Raw genomic sequence first — 21,847 nt, 5'->3', positions numbered from 1 at the left:
CTGCTCAGTGGCACCATTATTGATCCAGGTGTGTTAGACCAAAGCGTTGGAGGCTGGGCAAAGATTGATAGAGTAGCAGGACACAGCCTTCAACTGGCTACGGGTGTGACGGCACCGATATTTGGGACGCGGGAATGTGGCGATGTAGTTGGGTAGTCTGGGTGTCAACGTGGTGCTATGGGTGGCCGAGGTGTGTGGACCATGTCTTATGACATGAGTCTCCTGGTGGAGCATGGCTGTCGGCTAGACCTTGGGCATGGTCAAGTGTGGGTGGGCACTGGGGGCTGCATGTGGTCAGACTGGGGGATGATGTGGAGGTGCAGGGGACGTGGCTGTTGGGATGCCACACACTGTGACCGTGCCTCCCAGGTCACAGGCCTTGGGAATGTGTTTGGAACTTTGAAATGTGAATGGGGATTTCACATGTAAGCAGGCCATGGCAGTCACGGAAACGAATACCATCTTTTTATGACATCCTTTTATTGAAATATGTGGTTGCGAATTGAATGGCAGCGGGGGAGGAAATGTTATTGTGGATTTTGTGGGTGGGGAAGGTGTGTGTGTCCACAGGTACGGTTCAAGCTCTGGAGGAGCAGTGACTGCGGCCCCCTCTGCGGTAATTTCCCCTGGCAGCCAGTGGTGTCTGGAAATTGGGAGCCCGTCGACGGTGGGGTCTGGTTGGGCGTCCTGCGATATGGAGACGCTTGGCGACCCGTTAGGCTGTGCGAAAGCCTGAGGTGATGAAGCCTGGTGTGGAGACCTCCCCGGCGGGACAACAGCTAAAGGAGCTGTTTGGCTGTCACGGGGCCAAGAGGTAAAGGGGGACGGGGGGGGGGGGGGGTGATGAAGTCGTAAGTCGGGCGACTTGTTTTTGGACTGCGGGCACCACAGCCTGAAGCGCCCCCACCATCTTGCTTGTACGGTACCTCCCCGCTGCCTAGTTGAGGGATCATACACACATGTGTTATGACATCTATGCCATGGTATTGCAGGGGGGGGGTGAAATAAGTGCTTTTTTGATGGTTTTTGAAATGTGAGTGAATGGTTATGGGATTTGTGTGTATGAATGGGGGAGAAATCCACTGAGCCATGTCACTCACCTGTAACACCAGGACAGGGCCTGTGGAAATTTGGGAAACATTGGGATGGCTCGACAGGTAACATTGGGTATTGTGGCATCCACTGGTGGACGTGGTCTGTTGACTGGGGTTGTATAAATGTTTTTTTTTTTTAATTTTTGCATCTTTGATAAGTTTTGTGGTTAAGGTAGGTTTTTGCGTGTTGTTGACATTTTCTTTCTGCCCCAAGAGTTAGGAGCAAGGACTTCAAGCTTTGTAAATATTTGAAATGTGAATTGTTGCTTAAGGGGTGTAGAATGTTAAGGAGAATAAGTAAGTAGCTATGGCTCGCTTCCCACAGCCCTCCGAATTTATTTCATAGGCTAATTAAGTGTGAGTCGGTAAGTGTTAAGGCTGGAACGGTAGCGCCTGCAGTGAAATGGTAAATCCCCTGTATGTAATGGCCTCTGTTATTTTTCCTCTGTTCCTTATGACACACGCAGCACACACACCTAGCCAGGAAATCGTGCATTTACCACCCAAAATAAAAAGCAACCGGAAACCAGGCATCGAACACTACCACTGGTGCCACAGCCGCTACATCACCACCTCAATCAGGCAGGATGTGGGGCCACGCCCCGAAGAGCAGTGATTGGTCTGCGATTGATTGGCGCAAAGACTGAGAGATGGCACTTGCTGATAGGAGCGGACGTGGAGACGTCGTAGGATGACGTCAGAGCCTTGGGTATAAAAGAACGCTCTGCCGACATTTTCTCCTCTTGGCTTTCCCTCACTCTCTTGATTTCCGCTCTTCTTCTTTGTTTCTCGAGTCCTGGCTTTTGACAACGAACGGTCGAGGCTCTGGACTTCCTTGAATTGTCTGGCTTTGGTGTTGGTGAACGAGATCGTGAGGACAAGCGCAGCTGGAGCGACCGAGCGGGTGCGGCCTGTTCGCTTCGAGCACAGAGCCAGGACTGAGCGGACCGCGCGGCGAGGCCTAGTTCGCGCCCACAGGCAGTGCAGTCTGCGGTTTCGCGGCAAGGACATAGAGGCCTGTGACGATCTTTGACGATTCCTGATGGGGTTCAAGAGCAACTCAGAGCTAAGTGCCCACAATAAATAACACATTTATTTTCGTTCTTTTATATTTCCCTTTTCTGTATTTGGGTCTGTATGGGGACGTCCTATTTAGGATATTAGTCTCATCGCAAATTTTCTTGTTTGCTGGCATTTATTTTCATTAAACCTGTTTATTTGTACATTTTAATTCCGTGTCGGTTTGAGTTAATTTATGCAGGTGCCGAAGTAGTCGGGTGGAAGCAGTCCAGGTAAATTCATCATCCGCCTTTCCCTCGTGTGTAAAGAATACCGTCATTTTTGGATTGAATGCCTTGGGGTAAAGCTCGTTTAGTCATCCGTGTCACCCTGCGGTGTTCACTACAGGGTAGTCACACGACAATACCTTATAGACATACTCACATTCTAATTGTACATACTTTGTAGACGTACTCACATTCTAATTGTACATACAGTACTTTTTGAGGTACTCTGTTGAAAAAGGAGAACGTGTACTATGGCTACCACTAGGTGGCACTTTTGGTCTACGTCAGCACATTCTGTACAGACAAGCAAACAGTCAAAGGGTCCAAATGCAATGCCCTCTCCTCTGGCGAGGTTCATAATGGGCTGGCAAAATAAGCAAGAGGTATGCACACACGACTTTGAGCCGTATAACCTGGACTCAAATGTTAGCCCAGGAACAGCTTGTCATTCTGGTGCTTTGCAGGCAGGTCGAAACATCAATTTGTGTGCCGTCCCTTGGCTGGATGATAAACTCGGTATCACGTCTGCCGACATTAGTTGGTGGACATTAAACATGCCACGGTCTCCTTCACGAAGAGTAGGCGAGCTATCGCCAGCACCCCTGCTCTAACCTGGAGGGTGCAAACCATTGGCAATGCCGTGCCCTTGCGAGAACTGATGTTCACCCAGAGCGATGTGTTATATAAGAACAATGATGACAATCATGGACAAACATCAAGCCATAAATATACCTTTGCAGTTTGACCCTTCTTCTTCTTCTTCTTTGTCTTTGAGGTACCGATTTGGTTTTGCTGAGGTAACTGAGGCAGTGACTGTATCTTTGGCATCAGTTTTGCAGCAGCGTGCGCTCGAGCCAGCTTCTTGCTCTTGCCTTCACCTTCCTCCGACAAATCCCCGATTCTTAACAACACTCTGTATGCCTTCATGTGAGGAGGACCACTATCCTGCAAGATCTGCATGAACAATGGAATAATAATAAACAAAAAACAATCATCATCTTCACATAACTATTAGTTCCTTTAACGTTTCATGTAATTTTAACCAAGTTGAAGTGCTGGTAGACAGCGGGTGAGACCATGTTGTGCGTAAGGTAGTGAACCAATCACAGAGAATCAAACGTTGCCTGGCACATCCAATGGTGACAGTTTGTACAGTTAAAACTCCCTCGTTATATCAGCTACATTTTTATAAACTTGTATTAACGACAGAGACAATTTCCAAAAACATTCAGCCTCCATTGATCTGTTTAAGAGTGAAACAGAAGTCCACAAGTGTGATTATTTGGACACCAATGATAACATTTCATGTGCTGGCATGATAGCCTCGGCTCTACAGGTATGCGCACTTACCTCGGAGCTGTCTAGCCTGCTTTTGAATCTAGGTCCAGCTATAAACCGACATCATGGTATTTCACAGAGCGGGCAAGACGTAAATGTGTGTGCTGTCCTTCGGATGGCCTTTAAACCGGGAGTCCCGTCTGCCAGAATTAGTTGGTGGACGTCAAAAATACTGTAACGAATTTGAGAAGTGTAACGGTTTTGAAGAGTGTAACAATTTTGGAGGAAGTGTAACGAATGTGAAAAGTATGGTTTTGTTGTGTGTAACACCCTCGTAATGTAAATAATGGTCGCAGCCGTCCTCCTAGTTAATTCCATGAAACTTACACACAGGCCACGATATATCTTTTTAAATAGTTTATTTCCTTATTCCATGTAGGCTAAATATGTGTTTCCCACTAGATTGACTTTGCATTGTATCAAACGAAATAAGCGTAGGCCCCTTTCAATTTCCCCAATCATCTCCGCTCTCCAAAGTTCCTTTCAAAAGCGGTGCGAGTGGTGTTCAATCCCGCAAGCCGCCATTGCCCATGTGCTCATCTCGGAGAAGAGGGGGGTAGGAGCCGCCAACTCACAGGCGTGGCACGTCGTCATGATCAAAGGAGGAATCGGACAGCCCTAACAGCCAACCAGCACCGCGGTTAGCGACCCGGTAGGCGTGCCCTCGCAGCCGGCGGCTTGATTCCGCCCCGAGTAATAAAAGCGACTGGAAGGGACTGCTTCGAGAGATGAGCGAAGAGGTGACATGCGAGAGGAGCTGTGAGCTGAGCTGTGAGCGGTGAGATGAGAGACGCTCCAAGCCAAAAAGGAGAGGTACTCGGAGAGGAAACCAGCTTTGGAGAGACGCGCTGAGAGGAGGGAGACGGCTCCACCAGAAGGAGGGGAGCAGGTGTGACCGAGCCAGCGCGTGACGTCTACAGCATCAGCAGCGTCGACGCGACCGAGGGTTTTCCCGCCAAAAACGCGAAGAAGTGGGAGCTGCTACCTCCAGCCCTGCCGGTTGCAGGGACCTGACCCTGCCTCCCTCTCCAGCAACCCACCTCCGCCATCCCTGCCTGCAATTTCCCCCGTGTAAGTGTGAACGTCGTCTGTCTTGAATGTTGTCCTGGGGTTAAGTAAAATGAATAGTATAAGTTAACGATTCACTGTGTGACTGCTTCTTCCATCCATTGCTTGTGTGTGTATAATAAATCTGTTCTTCCTCCGTACTCTGTCTTCTTCTCTTTTCCTTCTCTTTCGGTCGCTTTAGAGGTTTCCCAATTGAATATCTGTGGTGCGATCTGGTCAACGTTGGGGGAGTCGGGCCAATTGGGGATCCTGTAACGGTCGCGGTTGGACCATCCGCTCGGCCCATCATAACATCTAAAACGCGATCCGTAACAATACTATGGTGTCATTCGCAAGAGTAGGCGATTTATCGCCAGCACTCTGGCAAAATTCCTTCTCTAAACTAAAGGGGGAACTGCATCAGGGACACAGCCATGCCCCTGCAAAAAATGCTAACACACAGCCACATGCTGCATATGAACGACGACAAACTGAACCTTCATTGTTCATTAGTGGGACAAATCACAGCCGTGAATATTACTGGGACATGCTGATCATAAATTTTCCACCTCCAACCTCCATCCAGCAGGAATGTACAACTGCTGCACCTTTACCAAATTGAGTTTGCATTATGACAGTGCAAGCAAATAAACACGTGACACGATATTCAAAGCAAGGTATTTGGCGGTTTGGAGGGTGTGGGGGATTTGGGGGACGGGGGTAGGAAAACAATTTACTGGAGCCATATACGTATTAACATCTTGTGCGTATATGTGCATATACGCACAAGATCTGCCAGCAACCCTCTTATGGTTAAACTGCCAAAATCTAGGCTCTCTGCCAACCTTCACTCTTTCATTCCCCTTTTCTCCCGCCTCTGGAACAAACTCCCCCACTCCCTTCAATCCCACTCCTCCCTCAAGGTCTTTAAAACAGCTGTTCACCACCATCTCTTATCTTCTCCCATCCAAAACCTTGATCTTTTCTACCCCCGCTAATTCACCCCAGTTTCCCCCCCCCCCCTTTTTTTTTTTTTTTTTTTAAATTCCAACTTCTTTCCTGGAAGTCCTTGCAGTGTTAATATGTTTTATACCTCTCCCACCTCCCCCAAAGCTCTCCCATTCCCACATTTCTCCCGATGTCCCTGCTCTCAAATGTTGTGTTTGTGTCCTTCCCCCCCTCTCCCCATCTTGTCTGCCGCTCCCCTTGTTTTTTGTGTGTCGGTTTGACTTTTTGTATGATTAATGTTAGCTCTTTCACGAGCCTCGATGTTGTATACAAAAAAAAAAAAAAAAAAAAAATCCTCAAAAGGGGGCCTGATCATCAACATCATCATTGTTTGATGGTTAAGGTGAAAGAACAAGGTGCAATTTCAGCATTTCCACCTTTTCAAGCAAATCTGTGGGTTTGCTTTTGGACTGGTCTATTTTATTATTTGCTTGGACAATGTTGCTGTCGCCGGTTTGCAATGCTGAATATTTTCACTTTCATTACAATCATGTTTCGAGCAAACGTGGAACTGTGTGTTTTGGGGAACTCATGCCATAGTCTGCAGACCTAACTACCCCCATGCATGTTAGTGAATATTTTGTTTTAATTTCGTGTACGATTTAAGGGGCTCTTCCTGTGCTCTGACTAAGAGTTAACAATCTAAACGTCTGCTTCCCCTCGCTTCCAACGTGGTTGACATACTTTCAATCGACATCCTGTTGATTCCATTCATTATTCTCTGTCTGCCAATGCAGACAGACAGTATTTTGGCCTGGAGTAAAAGACATCTGGGACGTTATTTTTTTTCAATTGGAATTCGGCCTAAGCAAGTCCGTGAGCCACTAAATGTGAAGGGCTACCGAGAAAAAGAAGAGGAAAAACTGGCAGAACCTTCACGTAGTCCTCAAACAAGGAAACCTCTTCACAGGACAATTGTGTAGGAGGGGGGTAATGAGGCCAGGCAGAAAAATTAATTTTCCTACTCCCATTGGGTGTTTCCCTGTGTGTCGCAAGAGGCGATTAACAGGGTTGGCGGCAGGAAGGGCATCCGGCCGTAAAACATTGCTTCAAAAAATGGGACCATGGTGCCCGAAAAAGGCCAACCCCTGCTCTGCGGGGAAAATGGCCTCTAAAGGTGGTTCATTGGGTTTGTTTTAGGAGACACCACCTCCATACTGGATGGCCGGTGTCTCCCGAAGGGAACTCATCAGCCCTTTGCCACGTGTTGTTTTTGGTCTTGGCAGGGTGTGCCAGTCACCATTCCCAAGCCAGTGAGCGGTGTCGGTTTAGTCGCCGACAACCCGACCATGCGGCAAGTAGCACTGGGTTACATGTTACCAGTGAGACCATGTATGTTTGTATTCCGAGTCGTGTCTTTCTTGAACCACAATCGTCAAACCTCTCAAAAACCCCTGCCGGGAAATCCCATACCGGAAATCCTCCGAAAAACCAAAGCTAAAGCCTAGGTCACACATAGGCGGATATTTTGGCGACTACTGGCGACTGCCGGCGATCAAGATTTTTCGGCGACTACTGGCGATTTCGGGTGGTCAAATATGGTCAGGCGGCAGTATGGCGACTGCAGGCGGCCACATTGCGACTGCATTGCGACGACGCCCCGAGTGGGATGGCGACTGTTGAAGATCGACGACGACTGCATTGCGGATGCACGGCGGCAGCATGGCGATAGTCTGGCGGCTAGATTACGACCGATGGCGGATCGCGGCGACTGCATTGGGGCCGGGTGGCGGTTTACTCCGACGTCCGCAAGACTGCAATAAGACCGCCGGCGATTGGAGACGATTCACACAACTTTTTAAATCTTTATTTCTCTATTTTACATTTCACTTTATTCATTTCAATGATGTATGACATGAAGCATAAAGATGTTTGATGTACAATAAGAAAGTTAATAAAGATGTATCATTGTAATGTAATAATCAAACTTTTCTGCAGGGAGAGAGAATGGAAATAAAGCCCAACAAATTATTTCCACTGGTCCCAAGTCCCATAAATAAAGTTTCCAAAGGACCAAAGTCCCAAAAATAAAGTTCCCAAAAGTCCCAAGTCCAAACAATAAAGCCATATCCTTGTCGGCACCACAGGACTTCACTCCACGGAGACCCTCACACCATCCTGTCTTGCCATGGAATCGTGGTATGTCGTAATGTAGTCGCCAGGCAGTCGTATCTCTGTCGCCAATGGCCGTAACTCGGCCGCCACTAGTCCTACTGCTGTCGTCGTCAGTCTCCCATAGCCGCAGGGGAGACGTGGCAGTTCTTCTGTAGTCGATATGCAGCCGCAATAGTGTCGGCCCGTAGACGGGAAGATGCCGCAGGAAGGCCGTATGGCATTCGCATCTCTGCCGTGCTAGCTGGTGGGGCGATTGCGGAAGACTATGAGCGACTGGGTTGCGGCCGCTTTACGCTCTTATTACGGATACCGAAGACAGCATGGCGGTTCCATCACGACAGCATGGCGGATTTTTTTCGATTGCGACTGAGCGCGCCGTTTTTAAACATTTTTTAAAATATTTGGCCCCTTTGCGGCTCTTGCCGACTGCAGCCGACCTGGGGAGGATAACCACGACTACAGGCGACCGTCCATTACGGTTTCATTACGATTGTCGGCGGGTGGTGGCGATTTTTTCAGTCGCCAGTAGTCGCCGACAAATCCGCCTATGTGTGACCTAGGCTTAAAGCATTTTCACTTATTATTATTTCTTACATTGATCAAAGGGTGATGGAGGATCTTAAACATGCATCACATACAGGACAAACAAAATAGTAGATATCAGTGTACTTGTACATTAATTACAGGGATACTAGTAGACAATGGACAAACATGGTATATAGGATTCTAACTTGGGTTCCCCATTTCGAGAGTGAGACGTTCAGTGGAGAACGCTATAACACAGACCGATCCATACCTCAAATTTGATGGGAAGATTTCGCTTCATTGCCTGCTCGTACAAGTAGCTGACTTCTACCTTCTTTCTATCCGTCAATCCTCCACACCCATCTTCATTTTGCTGAAAGATTTGCATGGTCATGTTAGAACAAAAATATCAGACATGCACAACAAATGGGTGTCACAACCGACATTTTGCAGGAACAGCGTAAATGCTGATTCGATAAGAATACGATTCCATGCTTCGACTCAGTTACAGTGTAATACAAGAAGGCCCAGTGGCTCAAAATACTTTGCATAAACCGCAGAAATTGAAGACAGGTGGTTTGTTGTAAATACAGGGTTGACCAAAGGTAAATAAACCAAAAAAAGATCGTAACTCGACACCAGTGAGATATGAAATACGTTTTTAATATGAAATACGTTTTAATATGAAATATTAGTACAATCCTCGTTTCAATACTTAAACCCAATGCTAAATATGACCTCCCCTCTGATGTATGCATTTTCTTATATGCAGTAAAAGAATATGGATCACTTTCTGAAGGGTGTCCTATGTAACTGGCTCAGTTTGAAACGGCTTTGTTCGGTGATAAGCCTTTCAATAAACCACTGGAAAAATCAAATAAAATGTCCAATTATCTTCAGATTATTTGCATAACAGTCCAGAGGCGGACAAGCGACTGCTAGAAACGCCACCAATGACCTCCAAAACCATTGTATTGGTGCAAACTGATATTGAGAAAATCACCCATTTTGGAGTGGGGGGCCCAAGATTTTTCCAGATAATGGATTTTCCATTACTCGGATGTCTTGAAGAATCACCTTTAGAGGCCATTTCTCCCCACAGAGCAGGGTTTGGCCTTTTTTGGGCACCATGGCCCCTTTTTGAAGCAATGTTTTATGGCCGGATGCCCTTCCTGCCGCCAACCCTGTTAGTCGCCCCTTGCGACACACAGGGAATTACCAGTGAACTGGTACTCAATTAGCCGACCTCGGAAGGATGACAGGCTGAGTCAACCCCCCTGGCGTTAATTCAGCGATCGACCGGGATTCGAACCCAGGATCCTAGGTAATCCTAAGCCGGCACCCTAGCCGCTAGCCCAACACCTTGAAGGATTGAAGTATACTTGAAGGATTTATTTCAAAACAAACTTTTGAAGAGGAAAAAGAAGAGCAAATTATAAAAGAATAGAGAATTAAACACGTGAGAAAAAGGAAATTGAAACATTTTAAAAGGCACCGTGAAGGCCATCAGGGTAAGACGTAGAGGTGTATATAAGCATTTGGTGGGTACAGCAGGAGCAAATACCTTTTTTATATATTTTGTAATTATCATTGAGGGTTGGGTAGAAGAATAATAATATTAATAATAATACTAAGAAGAATAAGAAGAAGAAGAAGAAGAAGTATAAGAAGTATAAGAAGAAGTATAAGAAGAAGAATAAGAAGAAGTATAAGAATAAGAATAATAAGAAGAAGTATTATAATAATAATAAGAAGTATAATAATAAGAATAAGAGGAAGAATAAGAAGAATAAGAAGAATAATAAGAATAATAATAAGAATAAGAAGAAGAAGATTAAGAAGAAGAAGAAGAAGAAGAATAAGAATAAGAATAATAAGAAGAATAAGAATACGAAGAATAAGAATAAGAATAAGAATAAGAGAAAAGAGTAGAGCAAAAGCTTGAAGAAAATAATTTTGAGCCTGGTTAGTGAATACCTCACGATCAGAGTGGGAATGTAGAGTGGAAAACGGCAAAAATTGAGGAGGAAGTAGAAGTGGGAAAGTGGGAAAGTAGAAGTGGGAAAAGTAGGGTGGTTGGAGTTGTCGGAGTTGAATTTCTTTGTGATCTTTTGAATTGCTTTGTGAATTGCCCTTGGCGATTACTCGTTATACAATTGTGATATTGATAATTGTGAAAATTATTAATTACAGAGAAAAAAATTGTGGAAATAGACAATGTGTCCTAAAGGAAGGAATTGATACTTTTTGATACCTTTTAATTCATCTGGTCATCTTTAATCTGGTCAGGTCAGTCTTTTGAGACTGCCACTGTTAACATGTAACCCAGTGCTTCCTGCAGCATGCTCGGGTTGTCGGCGACTAAACCGACACCTCTCACTGGTTTTTCTAGTGGGGAGCATCATTGTGACACCCTGCCAGGACCAAAAATAACACCTGGCAAAGGGCGGATGAGCTCTCATAGGGAGCCAACGGCCATCCAGTAAGGAGATGGTGTCTCCTAAAAAACACCCATCCGGTTTGGACCGGTTCAAGTCATAACAAAAGACTTCAAAAATGGCATGCGCTGCTTCCTTGTTTGAAAAGGATAGAGTACGGACAATCCCCATTGGTTGGCATCCATGGGGAGAAGGGAATTCTTCTTAAGGAAATGCCCCGCTGAGTATGGCGAGAAAAGCGGTGCCATTGTTATTGATGTCGCTGGTACCCAGAGTATCCTGGGAAGTGACAGTACTGACGGCACTTCCCCCAAGCTCAGTGGCTGTATTAAGTGATGGTAGTGACGGAACTCGTCAGTTTGTGCGTGTGTGTGTGTGTGTGTGTGTGTGTGTGTGTGTGTGTGTGTGTGTGTGTGTGTGTGTGTGTGTGTGTGTGTGTGTGCTCTATTACGAGCCTTAGCCCAAGTTAAAACGGTACTCTTCGACGTTGCCACGTCGACCAATATTGCACTGCCCCCATTATTACATCACTAGTATAAAGCCCGTCAAAAAGTGTTCGAACCACACACACACACACACGTCAAAAAGTGTTCGTACAGCCATGTGAGCATGCCAAATTCTGCAGTCTGGGCCAAGTGTCAGGGGTACTTATATCATCTTTATTTGTTAGACATCCTACAGACGTAAATGAACACTCGCTTTACTCTGCGCGCATTGCACGTCATGTGCAGCAAATTTCACCTCCCTGTGCTTTGCATTTATTGTGATTTAAAAAATACCGCTTCTCTACACCGACCTTGAGGCTCAGTTTGCAAGCCACCGTCTACAATTCCAATGTAAGAGACATAATTACTTTTCTGTTGGGTCTTCGGAATCCTTGGGGTATTTTGTGTCCTTGGGGTCTTTTGTGTCCTCTGGGTCATTTGGGTCCTTGGGGTCTTTTGGGTCTTCAGTGCCTTTTGTGTCTTTTTGGGTCTTCTGGTTCGTTTGGATCTTATGAGTCTTTTGGGTCCAATAGGTATTTTGAGTCATCCGAGTATTTTGGGTCCTCAATCTGGATATTTGGGGTATTTAAGGGTCTTCGGGATAATTTGGGGTCCACTGGGTCCTCAGGGTCTTTAAGGGTCTTTTCTGTCTTTTGGATTGGTTGGGTCATTGGGGTCTTTCAGGTCTTTATGGATCTATGGGTTATTTCAGGTTTTTGGGGTATTTTCGGTCTTCAGGGTCTTTTCAATCTTCTGGGTCTTTTTGATCTTTTCGTTCTTCGGGGTTTTTTGGGGTCTTCTTGGTCTTTAAGGGTCTTTTGGATATTTTGGGTCCTGGGGTCTTTGAGGGTCTTTTCGATCCTTTCAGTAACCGGGATCTTTTGGGTCTTTGGGCTCTTTCGGTCTTTAAGGTTCTTTGGGTCTCGGGGTCTTTTCGGTCTTCGGGGTATTTTAAGGTCTTTTGGTGATTTTGGGTCTTCGTGGTCATTTGGGTGTTTAACAGTCTTCAGAGTCTTTTGGGTCATCAGGGTCTTTGTGGTCTTTTGGGTTTTAAGGGTCTTGGGGTATTTTGGGTGTTTGGGGTCCATTGGGTCTTCAGGGTCTTTTGGGTCTTTGAGGTATTTTGGATCTTCAGAGTCCTTGGGGGTCTTCTGAGTGCTTGGGGTCTTTTGGGCTCTCTGTCATTTGGGTCCTTGGGGTTGTTTGGGTCTTTTAGATCCTCGGGGTCTTTTGGGTCTTTGGGGTCCATTGGGTCTTCAGGGTATTTTAAGTATTTTGGGTCGTTGGGGTATTGTGGGTCTTCGGGGTATTTTGGGTCTTCAGATTCCTTGGGGTCTTCTGGGTCTTCATGGTCTTTTGTGTCTTTAACAGTCTACAGGGTATTTTGGGTGTTTGGGGTCCATTGGTTCTTCGGGTTCTTCTGGGTCCTTGGGGTCTTTTGGGTCCTTAGAGTCTTTTAGGTCTTTTAACCGGTTGACACACAGTCGTGTTCAAAGATGGCTCCTTAAACCCCCCACCCCCCTCCCCACTCAAATTCCTCCCAAAGCACTACTCAAAGCTTTTAAAACCTAGCCTTATGAAGAGGGACAGACACACAAACACACACTTCAGCTGTCCTTAAGTTATCGTGGCAATAAAAACCTAATACAGACTCTGACCTTTGACCCCAAAATAAAATCAGTTCATCTTTGCCCCCATCATATTACATACTTTTACCAACCTTTGGTCAAAATCCCATCACTGGTTCACAAGTTATCGTGGTAACAGGATTTTTACCTCACATGATCTCTGTCCTTTGACCTCGTAGCCCCAAAATCTAATCAGTCAATCTTTACATAATTATACATAACTGTACTAAGTTTGATTTAGATCCTTTCAGCCGTTCTAAAGTTATCGCGGTAACGAAAACCTATGACGGACGCATGGACGGACAACTCGAAAACATAATGCCTCCACCGAATTGTTGGCGGAGGGAAAAAAATGACATACGTGTCTTAGAAACAAGTTATTATTGGCTGGTGAAAGTGCCTAAGATTCCGATTTAAACTTTTATTACTATTTATTTTTGTTGAATTATGAGAGTTTGTCTTCGAAAACTGGTTTTAATTGGTAATTATTGGTAAAGTGTCTCAGAAGTGCTTCGGCCCAGAACCCCCAGAATCACCCTGGAATCACAATGGACAGACTCAACCGCGTTACCTTGGTTTGTTCTCTCGTAAGTGGGAGTTCTGTCTGCAGCACAACCAAGGCCTTCGTTGCGGCTGCGTGTCGAGCCGCCTGTCTCGTGTGACCTTCACCTGAAAATTTATGGTTCCCGACATGAAGCTCCACTGTGTACACATTTGGTTTGTGGTGCTGCTGCGTAGCACTGGAATGGAATGCAGGGTTGTGGTCAGTGGAGAGAGATTAATATCACAGGCAGTGAGTGGGTGGTTATTATGAATGTCACAATATTGCTTCAACAATGGTTGAACTATGCTTTATGCATTACTTCCTGTTTTACCCAGAATGTGAATTTGCTGAAGAGAGGGAAGAGCTTAGACTGTGCATGCAGTCCATGAGCCAGACAAATTTAACTACCAAATGGAAGGACTAAAAGTCACTGATTTTAGTTCGTTTGATACCTAAACTGTGTGGAATGATGTGATGGACATCCCAGACTCTTAGCTAAATACCATTTTGGCCATAATCTTGGAAAATGATTGTCAATTTTCAGCCAACTTTAAAGATTTATGTTATTGGGCTGTAGCTCATTATTGGTTGATGCTAGGGATATTTACCGAGCATTAAAAGTTGTTTAAAATTACATTTTACTTACGGTGTTGTATTTATATTCGATATTTTTAATATAAATTTTGAAATATTGGGAATAATATTTGCATTTATTTTGTATAGTTCAGCATAATTTTCAATACTTTAACGGAATGACCAAAAAACATGCTTTCGTACAGCCTGATATGTGAACTATAGAAAATAATCACAATATGTTATAAAATTACTTATTCACAATTATGGGATTATTTAAAATGGCCACCAAATTCTGTGTGATTTTGTTCATATATGATATTGGTCTTCAACTCAAAATTCATAAAACAAAACTTTTATAGAATCACTGCGCAAACATTAGTGCATTATTTGACCGTCAACAAAAAAACATGTCATATACATCGTAATATGACTCTAATATCCACAAAAAATTGAGGTCGACATAGGCCAAAAGGTCAAGATAGGCCAAAGTTCTAAAATCCTCAATTTTAATCCGATGAACTTGAAATTTGAAGAGGATTTGCATACCAGGTCAATGAATTCAACCACCTATTATTTTCGAGGTCATCATAGGCCAACAACTTATTTTAGGGATTTCGCAAGTGTTGTGCTCTGCACGACATGTTTCTTGTTTGTTTGTTTGTCTTTGAACAAGATATCTCAAAAGGTTGTTGACGGATTTGGACGAAATTTGGCGGAGAGGTAGTGTGTGTGACAACGACGAAATGATTCGATTTTGGTGAAGATCTGATTTATTTTATTAGGTAGTATTTGATGGAAAGTAATGCCTTATTTTACAGCACGAATGCCCCATTCTGCAATCTTGATACTGTTGGTAGTATACATCAAATACGCAATCAATTTGATCACTTTCCCGGCCAACGTGAAGGATCTGCACAAAAATTTGAGAGACAGCTGGGCAAATGTAAGATTTTCACCATTAACTTTGTGAATGAGTGCAATGGCATCAATAATAGAAGCAGATGGCTGAGTGGTCACCTCAGCAGCACATTGGCTTCAAGTGCCTTAGAAAGAATTGTTTTATTAGATTTTTCAATGTACCGTCCGCATTCGCCAACACCCAAAGTAAACGGCCAAGTGGGTGACAAAGAACGTCCAGCATGTCCAGCTTTCTATTCTGAGCTATCAGAACCATGTTACCAAGCAGACTTCAGGATAAGTTGTTGATTTGACACCTTCATTGTTCTATGTTTCTTTGCACAGAAGGTTTTGAGGTTCAGTTTCTTGGATGTGTTATAAACAACATCATCTACTTGCAGACAATGGCCATGGAAGGTTTGATAAGCTGCTTATCCCTTTTGTCATGCTTTCAGCAAACCAGCACCTACGTCAGGTGATGGTGATACTTCAGTGGAGATAACGTATTAACAACATCTGAAGGGTTTTCATCAAACGGATTTGACCAATTGTTCTCAAGTACAGTAGATCAACCTACGATACATCAGACTCGTCTCTCTTGATGCATGTCTTTTGAAGGTCTGGATGATTGAAACCAAAAGATTGGGTGCAGATTTGCTCTCGCATTTGTCGCAGTGCTTCTGGTCTGCTCGATGTGCAAGACAGTAACGGCAAATTGTTTAACACTAAATTGACCTGGCATATTCCGTTTGAATTCATAAATTTTATAAATTGATCAGTGAATTCCTGAAAAGGAACAATCCGAAGGTGAGAGAAAAAAAGTTCACAACAGACATTGTCATATAGCATATTAAGTGCAGCTTTTCATCTTTTGCATACGCGTCTTCTGCTTCATCACACTTTGAAGATGATTTCTCTGGCACTTGTCATGTGTCGTTTCTGTAACATGATCTTTGGCAATGTGCTTCCACTGCGATGTTATATCTTGAAGTCACACTCATAAGTCTTTCATCTAAGCATTCAATTGCAATGGTGTGAACTGTTTGGTCATTTCTGAGTTCTACTGCTGGTTCTAAAGCTTCATGACGCCCTTTGAAATACCTCTGAAATACCTTGCAACTTTCTGACAGAAAAAACAAATTTTGTCATACATTATGGACTGTGCAGAATCCCTTTCCATATGACATCTTGTGGATGCATTGACATTGTGGTGAGTTTTTTAACTTTGCTCTTTTTAAAGCCTGGCCAATGTTTTTTATGAGTGAAATTTGTTCGACACTTTGTGTTATTGTCCTTTTGAAAAACCAGTTGGAATGTTCTCACTTGAAAGTTGCTTAATTTGTTCACATTTTCTAATTACAGCAGCTTCACAGAGTGTTTTCCACGAATGATTATCTTGAAGAGTAGTCAATTCATTAGGATGTGACTTAGTATTGGATATAATGCACACTCCAACTTCTATCTTCCTTCTTTTTGGTTTCACTTCACTGTCTAACATTGTTATCACTTGTTTTTCCAGTGTCGCTTCGCTGAAGGGTTAATTAGTTGTCCTGTTTGCCAAAATTAATTTTCCCGTGTGAAGAATGCTTTAACCTCAGCGTTGCCCAGATAAAACAGGGAACTGTAATACCCTCTGCCACCACCATCAGAAGGCGATACACGATACACATTTACATAGAAAATTGATACCCCATAACCCCCCCCCCCCCCCTCCCCTCCCTCACAACCCCATGTGAGACAGTGGCCACATAGCCGATGTTACCCCTCACACAAAGTTGTATTTGTATGTCAAATTTGGAGTTTGTAACTTGAAAGATGTGGCCGTGCATAGAACACATATAAACAAAGATAGAGAGAGGGAGAGAGATATTTTTGCCTTTTATAGGTGTAGATAGTCCCAAAATGGCACATAAGTACTTTTCGAACATGTTGTAATTTTAGAACATGTTTATTACAGTTTATATATCATGTCCTGCTTTGCAGGGGAAAATGGCCTCTAAAGGTGTTTTTTTTTTTTTTTTTTAATATATATATATATATATATCATGCTAAATGAAAACATACAGTCACGTGAAAAAGTAAGTACACCCCATGTAAAGTTTTGACTTTTTCAACATATTTCAACATACAGCTAATTGATCTTCATTTCAACAATATTGACAGATAAAGGTGATATAATATAACAAATATCATGAAACATTTACATTTTGTAGTCCATTGTATAATTTAAATAGACATCAATGCAAATTTCGCATGTGGAAAAAGTAAGTACACCCCTACATTTATCACTACTTCAAATACCTAAAATTAGAATCAGGTGCACCAGCTCAGGTGCAAATGATTAGAACATCTTCAGAGAGGATCTTGGAGGGACCTGTCTTATTTAAACCTCAGATATTTAGTTTGGTTTGCTCTTTGTTGTTTAAGTGTGCGGCGTCACCATGCCTAGATCAAAAGAGCTCTCTGAGGCCTTCAGAAAGAAGGTTATAGATGCCTACGAGTCTGGGAATGGATTTAAAAAGATCTTCAAACAATTTGAAATCAATCATTCGACTGTCCGGAAGATCATCTACAAGTGGAGAAGATTCCAAACAACTGCCAACTTGTTCAGGCCAGGCCGCCCCAGCAAGTTCAGCCCGAGAGCAGACCACAAGAGGCTGAAAGAAGTCTCTAAGAACCCCAGAATGTCATCACGGGACCTACAGGTAGCTCTTGCAACTGTTGATGTCAAAGTGCACGAGTCTACCATTAGAAAGAGGCTGCACAAATTTGATCTACATGGGAGGTGTGCCAGGAGGAAACCTTTGCTGTCCAGAAAGAACATCAGGGCAAGACTAAAGTTTGCCAATGAACACCTAGGCAAAGACCAGCATTTCTGGAACAATGTGCTCTGGACAGGTGAGTCAAAGGTGGAGCTATTTGGCCACAGTACCACAAGACATGTTTGGCGAAAACCAATGACAGCATTTGACCACAAGAACCTGATACCAAATGTAAAGCATGGTGGTGGAAATATTATGGATTGGGGCAGCTTTGCTGCATCAGGGCCTGGGCAGCTCACCATCATAGAATCCACTATTAATTCTTCATTGTACCAGAGTGTGCTTGAGGATAATGTGAGACCATCTGTCGGAAAGTTGAAGCTCAACCGAAGGTGGACCTAGCAACATGACAATGACCCTAAACATACCAGTAAATCCACCAAGGAATGGCTGAAAAGAAAGAAATGGAGGGTTCTGGAATGGCCAAGTCAAAGCTTGGATCTAAATCCCATCGAGATGTTGTGGGGGGATTTGAAACGAGCTGTGCATGCAAGAAACCCCTCAAACATCGCACAGCTGAAAGAATTCTGCATGGAGGAGTGGGCAAAAATTTCTTCCAGTCGATGTCAGAGACTGGTAGACAGTTATAAGAAACGCCTACTTGAGGTTGTTTCTGCCAAAGGGGGCAATACCACCTGTTAGAGCCAAGGGTGTACTTACTTTTTCCCACATGCGATATTTGCATTTATGTTTATTTAAATTATACAATGGACTACAAAATGTAAATGTTCCATGATATTTGTTATATTATATCACCTTTATCTATCAGTATTGTTGAAAGGAAGATCAAATAGCTGTATGTTGAAATAGGTTGAAAAAGTCAAAACTTTACACGGGGTGTACTTACTTTTTAACGTGACTGTACGTAGCGCTTTTTGCACATGTCCTCCCAAAGCAGCCGCCTCAATCAAAGCTCATAACGCGAGTTCTTCAGCGTGCTCTCCAACGAGTCCTTTATGAATGTCAACTTTCCCCCAGCGAGTCCTTCTCATAAGTCCTCAATAAGCCAACCTTCCAACAAGTCCTCTTTAATGCGAGCGTGCTCAGGCAGTCCTCTTCATACCAATCTTTGGCTTCAGTCCTCCCGAAGGGCTTTGCGTGCGCGCTTTTATAACCCAAGCCAGCGAACGCTCTGGAAGCCCAAACCACGCCCGGTCAGGCGACCTCACCTCAGCCCTGGTTGGCTGGTGTTGGCTTACCGGCTCTGCCTTGATGGCTGGTTGACGTGGCCGCACAGCCTCCCTTTGCGCTCCGCCCCCTTCTTCGGGCTTTACCTTGTGGCAATTAGGCTGGGTTGAGCGAGCCCAAGAGCAGCGAAGGCTGCTGGCCAAGGAGCGTAACAAATTGGGAGGGGCCATGGGGTGCAGACTGGAGAGCGCTTAATGGCGTCGCTTGGAGGGAGGCTGCAAAATGGACGAGAGGGGCCTACTCTTATTTGTTTTATGCAACACAGATGCAACTATTGGGAATGGCCTTATCTAAACACATACTATGAAATAACTGACGTCCTATGGTGACCTACGTGTTGCTTATGGCCTACCTATGGGGTGCAACCTTTAACCTTTAATGATGTTATTTGTGTGGGTTCTCAAAACCGCAACAATATATATATATATATATATATATATTGTTCCATAATTAAACAAAAAATGTTCCTTTGACTAAAAGCAATGTCCTTATATTAAATGCTCAGATATAGAAACAGACGACCCTTAAAATCACTACACTATGAAGATACATCAAACAATAAATACCTTGGTAAGTTTGATCGCATGCTTTTGGGATTTGGCTGATTCATGGCACTCGATGGAGACAGATGGTATGAGACTTGTAATCCAAGCTGCATGGCCAGACCATTGAGCATCACGGTAGGGGTGATACTGCCTTTAGTCAGGAAAACACAAACAAAATCCTTCACCAAGTACAGTAAAATTGGGCTCTGACTGAATAGCAGAATTGCTCTTTATTGTACACTGTAGAATGAATGAATGAATGAATGATCATTTTAAGGCCATTTTTCCCCGCTAGAGCAGGGGTTAGGCTTGCGGGCCCCATGACAATCATGGTTCCCTGTTTGAAGCAATGTTTTTATGGCTGGATGCCCTTCCTGATGCCAACCCTTAGTCGCCTCTTACGATGTGCAGGGATATGGTGTACCTATTCTAAATCGGGGTACACGCCGGGATCATTCATCCCAGCAAGATGGTACTCAATTTGCCGACCTCGGAAGGATGACAGAGAGAGGAAGACCCCTCGCCGACCTCGGAAAGCTGGTACTCGGAAGTGCGGAGTATCGTTGAGAGAGAGGAAGACAAATGATGAATTGCGAAAGATGATGGGAATATTGCCTGTGATTGATGCTGTGAAGAGGAACAGGTTGAGATGGTTTGGTCATGTATTGAGGAAGGATGAAAGTGACTGGTTGAGAAGAGTGATGGAAGTTAATGTAGAAGGAAGTAGAGGACGGGGAAGACCGAGAAAGACTTGGCTAAAGATGGTGGAAGAAGAAATGCGGGCAAGGGGGTTAACAAGGAGAGATGCAGAAAATAGGGCAAAATGGAGAAGATTGTCATGGGGACCGCAAGGCTAACCCCCGCTCTAGCAGGGAAAATGGCCTTTAAAATGCATGTTGTTGTTGTTGTTGGAAGGATGACAGGCTGAGTCAACCCCCCTAGCGTTAATTTAGCAATCGACCGGGATTCAAACTCAGCATCCTAGGATCCCATGCCAGCACCCTAATCGCGAAGCCAACACCAGGCTTATTGTACACTGTAGCACCAGAAATAATTATTACCTTCGCAAAAGCGGAAGGTTATGTTTTGATCGCTGTGTATTTATTTGTATGTCTGTGTGTGTGTGTGTGTGTGTGTATGTTATTCGCATAACTCAAAAAGTATTCAACCGAATTGCATGAAATTTGGTGGGATGATTGGTTATTATACGGGACACATTTGATTAGATTTTGGGAGCAATCGGGTCAAAGGTCAAGGTCAAGGTCACGAAAAGGTCAAAATCGTATTTTTGTTGTTCTGTTCCCTACACTCCCATGCCAAGTACAGAACAGTAGCTGCGGCGAAGGTATGCGCTCTACCGAGTGCCCGTTCTAGTTTATACCTTACTTTTTGTTTTCTTGATCGAAACCTCATGGGATAGTGATGCAACAGAGGGTAAATAGGCAATGAACAGACAGTATGGCAACAAGTGAATCCAACAAGCAAAGGAATGAACGAACAAGTAAAGATGATAGAGAAGATTGAAGGAAACACAGTAACCTGCATATAAAAGGATTAGGTTACGTCGAGTTCATAGGGGTAAATTAAATTGTGGGCATGGATAGGGGATGGCACAAGATAGGTGTTGCACTGTCGACTTTGAGGCATGGAAGGGGGAATGGGATTAAACAGCATCAGGAAGATGGTTCCACAAATGTGATAAAATAACAAAAGAGTGGAGGGTGTGCAGCACACCTGCATTTTAGGATTGTAATCAGAATAATGTGTGCTCGCTGGAGTTTCTCAAGAGGATTGAAAGGTTGAGAGAGCAAAGGAATACCAGATAATATAAGGTCAACCTCTATACATCCTGCAGGGTGTCCCAAAAGCTAGCAGACATGTTTTTGCATAATCCTCATAGATTTACTTATCTCAATTTATTTGGGGATTTAAAGTTTTGTTGCTCAATTAATTTTCTTTTTTCTATTTTTGGCCCGTCCCCTGCGTAGTGCAATACAGGGCTTTGCAATCACTTCTGTTTGTGTGTGTGTGTGTGTGTGTGTGTGTGTGTGTGTGTGTGTGTGTGTGTGTGTGTGTGTGTGTGTGTGTGTGTGTGTGTGTGTGTGTGTGTGTGTGTCTTTGGTTGTTATCTCCATGATTTGGGTTTTAGAAGGTGGAACTGAGTCCTCCCAGGACTCAAAGTATCCACGACCGCTTCAGTGAAGGATTGCGATTCATGGGCTAAGTTGTGAAGTTGTGTTGTTCTCAGAGTTTTTCTCCAAGGGCTCTTTTCAGGATCGTCACTGAGCCCCGCACAGCATCCAGCTGTAGT

At 44.0% G+C, this 21,847-nt stretch overlaps 1 protein-coding gene across 4 annotated transcripts in view; it reads right to left on the bottom strand.

Annotated features, from left to right (window-relative positions):
* Positions 1–21,847, bottom strand: part of LOC137438931 (double-stranded RNA-binding protein Staufen homolog 2) — a 76,069-nt gene that overhangs the window by 43,159 nt on the left and 11,063 nt on the right. For all 4 annotated transcript variants that reach the window (XM_068134413.2, XM_078767439.1, XM_078767438.1 and 1 more), the window contains 4 exons: positions 19,558–19,687; positions 13,536–13,704; positions 8,685–8,786; positions 3,113–3,334 (listed from right to left, as the gene is read on the bottom strand). In XM_068134413.2, coding sequence (XP_067990514.2) covers positions 3,113–3,334; positions 8,685–8,786; positions 13,536–13,704; positions 19,558–19,687 — 623 coding nt within the window. The remainder of the gene's footprint in view (positions 1–3,112; positions 3,335–8,684; positions 8,787–13,535; positions 13,705–19,557; positions 19,688–21,847) is intronic.

Source organism: Myxine glutinosa, chromosome 13, assembly GCF_964187855.1.
Source record: "Myxine glutinosa chromosome 13, kmMyxGlut1.1, whole genome shotgun sequence".
Classification (NCBI taxonomy): domain Eukaryota; kingdom Metazoa; phylum Chordata; class Myxini; order Myxiniformes; family Myxinidae; genus Myxine; species Myxine glutinosa.
Note: the sequence above shows the minus strand (reverse complement) of the source record. Positions and strands in the feature narration are given on the sequence as shown.